The sequence below is a fragment of the Bidens hawaiensis genome, unplaced genomic scaffold (assembly GCF_021521415.1).
Source record: "Bidens hawaiensis isolate Kalapana, Puna unplaced genomic scaffold, B.hawaiensis_p1.1 tig00015830_1, whole genome shotgun sequence".
Classification (NCBI taxonomy): Eukaryota; Viridiplantae; Streptophyta; class Magnoliopsida; order Asterales; family Asteraceae; genus Bidens; species Bidens hawaiensis.
Window position 1 is genome coordinate 237,237 of NW_027492413.1, and position 7,900 is coordinate 245,136.

Genomic DNA, 7,900 nt, shown 5'->3' on the forward strand with positions numbered 1-7,900 from the left:
TGGAACCAAGGGATCACCGGAGAATAGGGTTCGCCGGAAAAACGTGGTTCGCCGGAATTGCACAAAGGTCGCCGGAAAAGTGGCTGCAGCTTGCGGCTGAAGCTACAGTGACACCAGCGGCTCGTACAGGACGGCGGTGGTGGTTGTGGTGACCAAGGGACGGCTGTGGTGGCAAGTTGTAGGTGGCCAGGCGTCCGGTGGAGGAGGTGTCGGCTGCCGGAAATGTTTAAGATGGTTTGTTGTGTTAAGGTGTAATAATATTATCATATTCTATATATAGTAGTATTATTAGGGTTTAATCATATTAAACCAATTGGGCTTGAGCCCAATTAACCAAACAAAGCATTTAACCATCATCCGGTCCATCTAATCTTTTGTGTCGGGCCCAATTAACATTTAAGTGGGTTTATATTTTGTTACCCCCCAGTGTAACTCATACCGGGTCATATTCGGGTCGGTCGCGTTGACTTGACCCGAACCGACCATTAAATCCAACAGTATGTTCTAGATGAACCCTATCTATGAATCGGTAAGATCGATATTTGCGGGATTTTAAGAAAATGTTGTGGAATGGTTGGTAACAAACTTGTTAATGCTTGTTAATAACTTGATCATATTTAAGTAACAAAACTGAAACATTAAACTTGCAATACTGGTAATTGAACCTTTAACTTCGATTTTTGATTAGATATTGATGTTGAATTAAGATTCAATTTTTGATGTCGGTAGACACATCAAAATGAAAGTCGATTTACACGGAAGAAAAGATTTACCTTTTGCGTGAATCTCTTGGATTGAAACCCTAACTGGTTATTCGATTGAATGACTGGTGGTGGACTGGTGGGAGCATCGATGATTTATGTAGGATTGAATGATTCATGTGTTGAATAATCGTTCCATTGATTGCAAAACTTATTAGATTTCAGAATTGATTTGAATTGCCAAACGTTATTGATAGCAATTGATTGGGGGGCATGAAAGCAGATACATTCAATGGAGGGTTTCTGGAGAGTCGCTGCAAAAGGTGATACGGGGAACAGATGATGCCTTGAATGCGTCGGAGATCAACATTACGTCAGAGACATTGCCGGAGATTTAATTGAGCATTAAAATTAGCGGCGTCTCGGAGAGAGAAAGAGTTGGGAGGGTGAAATTACCATCTTGTCCATCTAAAATGTTTTATAAGTAATATAGATATAGATATAGATTACAATAATTAATTTCCATTCTCATTTTCTAAATTTTTCCAACTGTTTACTCGCTATGAAATAACCGGTTAATAGTTTACTCGCTACGTAATAAATAAGATATAACTCGTTTTATAACTAATGTCACATTAATAAATCCCAATCTAACAAAAGGTAATTTCTTTATCTTATGACATCAATTTTTTATTATCTATTTTTATATATTACCACAATAAAAAGAGAATCACCTACAACTCATATATTAAAATACTAAAATTAAGTTGTTCAATAAGAGCATCCACAACGGGGTGGATTTCCCGAGGTCTGAATACAAGTGGCAAGGGACGGACGTAAATCCGGCGGACATCACCGTTGTGGCGCCCAAGTTCACTGAACAAGTTTGTTTATGCAAACGTAACACGGACCTGCATATGTGGGTCCCTTTATACGTATTAATAAAAAAAATAAAAATACTCGCTATTAAATAACCGGTTAATAGTTTACTCGCTACGTAATAAATAAGATATAACTCGTTTTATAACTAATGTCACATTAATAAATCCCAATCTAACAAAAGGTAATTTCTTTATCTTATGACATCAATTTTTTATTATCTATTTTTATATATTACCACAATAAAAAGAGAATCACCTACAACTCATATATTAAAATACTAAAATTTAGTTGTTCAATAAGAGCATCCACAACGGGGTGGATTTCCCGAGGTCTGAATACAAGTGGCAAGGGACGGACTTAAATCCGGCGGACATCACCGTTGTGGCGCCCAAGTTCGCTGAACAAGTTTGTTTCTGCAAACGTAACACGGACCTGCATATGTGGGTCCCTTTATACGTACAATCAATTAATCCACAACCTCACCAAAATCTAATTCAACATGAAGAGTTTTCAGATCTAACCGATTTGAAGTTTTAGAGAGTTTATCTTCAATTGGAGCCTCCACTACGATTTGATTTATAAGGAGACCGTTTTTTGTTTGTCGTTTGAGTCGATCAACTTCAATCTCCTGCGAGAGGTGATGGGTGGTTGTGTTTACTTCGGAGGGGATGAAGAAAGTGAGAGGAGTGTGGGTTGTGTGGCTGAGGTGTGGGTAACGTTAGTATTATTAATAAGTGATTAAATATAAAGACAGAATTACAAATTTTGTCCTTTAAAATAAGACGAATTACGGTTCGTGTCCTTTTCTAAGTTTCCTTGCAGGCGGTGTACTTTAAACTTTTTTTTCCTACAAGTTTTGTCCTTTACGCTAACTGGGTTAGAAAAAGTCAGTTAAGTATGACATGTGCCAGACATGTGATGGGCATAATTGTAATTTTAATAGGGGAATGTATTATATATATTTTCTTTTCTTTCTCTCTTCTTTCTCTCTAAGCCACCACCACCACCATAAATTCCGGCCACCTCGTTGCAGATTCCATTCAACCCACCACCACCACCTCCTCTCCATCTCACAAACCGCCACCACACTTTCCGTTCACAAACGCAAACGATCCCTATCGTCCCTGAAACTCCACCTTTTTGCCCTGTAATGACAGGCCTCCTTGCATTACCGTCCGGTCGAATAAACTCAAGTGTCCCCGCATCGAATTTCACAAAGTTTGTAAGCCGACTTAACCCGAGAAACCCGTCAACCGTCTGCTGACTTTTCGAGTCAACATCATCAGAAATCCCGGTCCCGCATTCCACCTCACCAAACCTCAAAACCAAAGTTGTTGAACACCGTTTTCCATCCGGTTCTTCTGGCAGATCTAGAGCAACGATTAGTTTTCTAACTTTGACATGAAAGCTTGTAAGCAACCATTTAACCATTTTAGCAATAGTTTTAACACCTTCATGAAGATCAACAGTACTAGTTGCAATACTACTGTTAACCGCTTCATGTCCAGGTGTCACAAACTCATCTTGACCTGACGTAGAGGCTTCATTCACGATATGTGAATCTCTTTTCTGGCCCGGACCGACTACAATCTCAAGTTCATCCAACTCAATCTCACAATTTCTATTCTTCCATGGAAGCTTAACAGTTAGGGCTCCAATAGATCCTTCTTTCACAACCAAAATAGATGATCCACCAAACTGAAAACACAATTGTAAATGCATCAAATGCTTCATACTCTAAACTCTATAACTATCATCAATTTAAAAACTACTTTACATTCAAAATTAAAGTTCATAATCATAACCTAACTATCATAACAGATTAGGTCAATTTCATGACACAATCAAACTCTATTGTTTAACTATTACCAATTTATTCAAAACTAAAGTTCATAACCTAAATTACCTCAACAAATGACATCAATTTCATATCACAATCAGATTCTAAACTTAACTTAACTTACGAAACCCTAAATTAACAATACGAAAACACAATTCGAAAGACAAACCTTGTGATTAATAAAATTAACATTAATGGCCAAATCAGAGAGCTGAATGGTGCCGTTAGTAAGTTGAACATCAAGGTGATCGAGATCAATATCACCGAGAATGAATTGCCCTAATTTCTTCTTCAATAAGAACTTGCAAATCTTCTTCACGGCTAACCGTGAGAACACAGCCTCAGCCGATTTAGCAAAGTTCCAGGAGAACATGACGATGATGATGATTTAACGAGATCGAGTGATAAAATTAGGGTTTTGGAAATTGAGAAAGACGAAAGGTTTGGCGTCCATCCAAACAGAAAGAAAGATTAGGATGGAGGTGGGAGACGGGGTGGGCTGAAGTCGGAGATGGTGATGGTGGCGGGCGCCGGAGAAGAAGCAGTTGCGGCGGTGATGGTCTGAAGTCGGAGACGGTGATGGTCAATGACTGTCATCGTCGGAGATGGTGATGGTGGCTCGCCAGAGAAGAAGCAGTTGCGGTGGTGATGGTCGGAACAAGGTTGAGGGGAGGTGGTTTTGTAAATATGAAAGAAGTTGCAGGAACAATATATGCAAGAACAAAAATGAAGAAGAAAGAGGAAGAAGAAGTTGCAGACGAAAAGACAAAAATGCCCTCACATGCGCCTCACGTGAGGGCATTTAACTGACTTTTTCTTACCCAGTTAGCGTAAAGGACAAAACTTGTAGGAAAAAAAAGTTTAGAGTACACCGCCTGCAAGGAAACTTAGAAAAGGACACGAACCGTAATTCGTCTTATTTTAAAGGACAAAATTTGTAATTCTGTCAAATATAAAAGCTAATATATTATAAAAGTATAATTAAAATTGATTAAATATAAAATAGTAGGTAATGATGTGTCGGTATGTGTATGTTTGTTATTATGGAAGAAAGTAAGTATTTTTGTGAAAAATTTGAAATCTGATGTGACGGTTTGTATAAGTTTGCTGTTGTGGATGCTCTAATGCTTTTACCTTTTGATTTTGTGTCTCCTTTTCTTCTTTAATTTATTATCCACCTGTTTTTTATGCGTCCTTTTCTTCTTTACTTTAATATCCATCTGTTTTTGTTTTGAATAACAGTAGGTGTTTTGTTCAGACTAATTTTGTGTATATCCATTTTGTAGGTTTTAAGAGTTGAAAGGCTTTGTATTGGCATTTTATTAACGTTGAATTGCTTCTCTTTGGAAGTACAGCTGGATTTGCTTATTATGTACTTTGGATGGTTATACAAATTGTTCTTATGGTTTCTTTGTATATTTACTATTCTTTTAATTTATGTTTTGACTAGCGTTAACATTTTAAACGTTTATAAGTTTGTTTCTTTTGTCACAGGCTTCTTTTGTCACATAGCCGCCACCCGCCGAGTTATGGCGGGTCTAAATACTAGTTTTTTCTTTAAAACTCATCTTTCTTCTATCCAAGACACTTGTATAATTCTTTTCCTTCAAAACTTTAACAATGGTTATATCTTAGTGTCGACGAGTTTTGTCCATAATCCATATGTCATCGACCTTACATAATCAGGATGCCAATTTTACTATTACCCTCCATCGATAAGTACAAAGTACTTCATCTTTCTAGCTTTGTTTTAGTTTAAAAATTAAGATGCCAAGTTTTCTTTACATAAATCCACATGCTTTGGCCAATCTTTAAAAAAAACAATTTTTTCAAGCCAAGCTAATTTATGCTGATCAATTTTAAACCGAAGCAAAAGTACACTTTTAAATAGGCATGTCATGATGCAAACTCATTTTCACTTAAATCCATTCTGACATGAAACAAGTGTGATTCGACACCCAACTCAACCCACCCCGCGTCTTAGAAGGCATAGCTCCAATCAACAAACCCACAAGATTGGATGCATAGTAACATCTACCAAACCATTCATCAAAACATGACTATTCACAAACTAAGTTATGTTTAGTTTTTGTTTAATTTTATTTTCACCACATATACTATAAATAAAATGTGGGTATTTAATTTATATATTAACTAATTAATAATTTGACTTTTCTTTAATAAATTTCTTTAACTTTTTTATTAAAAACGAAATGAGTAGATTTGTTTATATTTCTTTTCTTGGCATTCTGGTAGAAATATTGTTAGAAACCGAGTCTTATTAGAAGTAGAGTATTTTTTCGGTATTGTAATCTATAAGCCGTCGATACCGCTACCGTATAGGTATTCAATTTATGATTTTCTAACTTGCGCATAAATTTATTTCTCGGTACTAACAGTGGTATCGTGACAAACCAAGCTAATTATAACCAAACAACATCAGTACTTGCATCGCTATTACTGAACGGATACCAGTGTTCGTTTTTATGGTTTTCGCATAAGTGTTTTACTTTTTCCCGCATAAATTTTATTGAAAACCTAATTTGAATCAAATAAAGTTTTATTGGTAACCGATAAAAGAACATAACCAATATACACCTGGATTCAATTAGCAACGCATTGAAAACCGTCGCAAACCCAAAGCCATATTGCAAACAAACTTGCACAAACGACCAAATCCAAGGATAACACCACCGTCACTTGGTTATCCCAAACGTGCCTAGTCCCACCAGAAACGTCGTCGTCTGGAAAACGACATTCAGACTTGTCCTCCTCCGGTCCGTCTTTAGAACTCAGTTCCGATTTTGAAGCCACGAGTTGGCGAAACACATGACTGAATTCTCCTTGGAAACAATGGGAGTTCAGATTCATCGTGCCTGTAAAGATATCTTTTACGTTCTTCAGAAGCAACAGACACTTGTGTTTTTCGAGGGATTCATCGAATATTCCAAAATACACGAAAGGATCGTCGTTGAAGAACATGTATGTGTGCCCATGGACAGTGTGTGAGAACATGGAGTGGAAGGCTGGTGTTCTCTGTAGACATCTTTTAGGTAAATCGCTAAGATCTCGGGTGTTCGAGTTGAATTCAGCAAGGATTGTAGTGCCTTTTGCCATGCAGACGTAGAAGATTAAATTATGGCTCCAACTCATTTTTCAAATCTTGATAATCACATATAGATGAGCAACTGATTGCTACATCTATATATGTATGATTATGCTTTACCTTCGGACTTGGGTTTGCCAAAAAGATAAAGGAGAAAGATCGATTCTTTCCCACAAATTCACGTCATAAATGTTTGCAGGTTGAAGATGGCATATTATTATTATTATTATTATTATTATTATTATTTGAAAGCGTAAAGTGCTAAAATTGTCCTTGAGGTTTGCTTATTTTTAAGTCTTTAGTCAACTGGACCACTGAGGTTTCTCAATTATTGCCAATATCGTCCAAATCAATACCTCCATCTAGGGGTGTTCTTCGGGTTTCGGGTTTTTCAAGTCGGGTTCTTCGGGTTTCAAAGTTTTAAATCTTGACCCGAAACCCAACCCAAATCTCTCATGGGTTTACGGGTTCGGGTTAATCGGGTTTTGAGTATCCTAAAAAACAAAAAATTTAACAAAATAAAATGTTAAAATTAAAACAACATATTATTCTTAACTCGTAAGCAAATAATCAAATAATAACCAACCTAAGTTGATAAAACAATCCATTAGAAGAGTAAAACTAACTAGTACCATAATCGTTTTCTATCTGGCGTGATTTGATTTTTCGATTGCGGTTGCTATTAGTAATAAACTGAAAACATAAATTAACAATAAATAGTGGATTTATAATACTTGTAATGACAACAGCCGATTGATAACGTTGGTGGCTAAGACTAAGCCTATTATACCTGAAAATATATTTAATTTCAAAACAAAAAGTTTATTCAGGTTATTTGGGTTGACCCGGAACTTATAAATTAAACCCGAGAACCAACCCGATTTACTTCGGTTCGGGTTCGGGTTAGTCTTTTCTCGAGTTTGGGTTTTTCGGGTCGGGTTAGTTCGGGTTCGGGTCCGGGTACGTGTTTTTTCGGGGTTGGGTTTCGGATAAAAGTGGCAGCCCTACCTCCATCTATTTTCTATCGTTAAATGAGGGATGCTTTGGTATTTTTTTTTTGAATTTATTTATTTTAGAGTTTAGGGGCCAAGCGGTTTTTTTCTCTAAGTCATGGGTAGAAAATGAAAATTTACATGTAAACGGTTTCTTGCCTAAACCGTCGTCAACAACCAGGCGACACCACAACCACACCACCAAAAAACCCGACCTCCAACCACCATTATATCATCGGAAAACCAACCTCCACAAGAAAATCGATATCCACTGCACCACCTGAACAGCGCCTGGCGACGGCGAGTAGCGCGTTTGGAGAGACAGTTTTGCAGGTAGTACGATGGTTTGGACCTCCGATTTCTCCTTCTCCCCAAAGCC

The 7,900-nt window shown here is 37.2% G+C and overlaps 1 protein-coding gene and 1 long non-coding RNA gene across 2 annotated transcripts; both read right to left on the reverse strand.

The window, feature by feature from the left end:
• Positions 1-1,856: 1,856 nt before the first annotated feature.
• On the reverse strand, positions 1,857-4,509 carry LOC143549827 (uncharacterized). The gene is made up of 3 exons (XR_013138207.1): positions 4,354-4,509; positions 2,067-2,284; positions 1,857-2,015 (listed from the first exon to the last, which is right to left on the reverse strand). It is a non-coding gene; the product is annotated as an uncharacterized LOC143549827 (long non-coding RNA).
• Positions 4,510-6,027: 1,518 nt separating this feature from the next.
• LOC143549828 (phytolongin Phyl2.1-like) lies at positions 6,028-6,733 on the reverse strand. The gene has a single exon (XM_077040623.1). The coding sequence runs from the start codon at positions 6,574-6,576 to the stop codon at positions 6,028-6,030; it is 549 nt and encodes a 182-aa protein (XP_076896738.1). The 5' UTR covers positions 6,577-6,733.
• Positions 6,734-7,900: the final 1,167 nt, after the last annotated feature.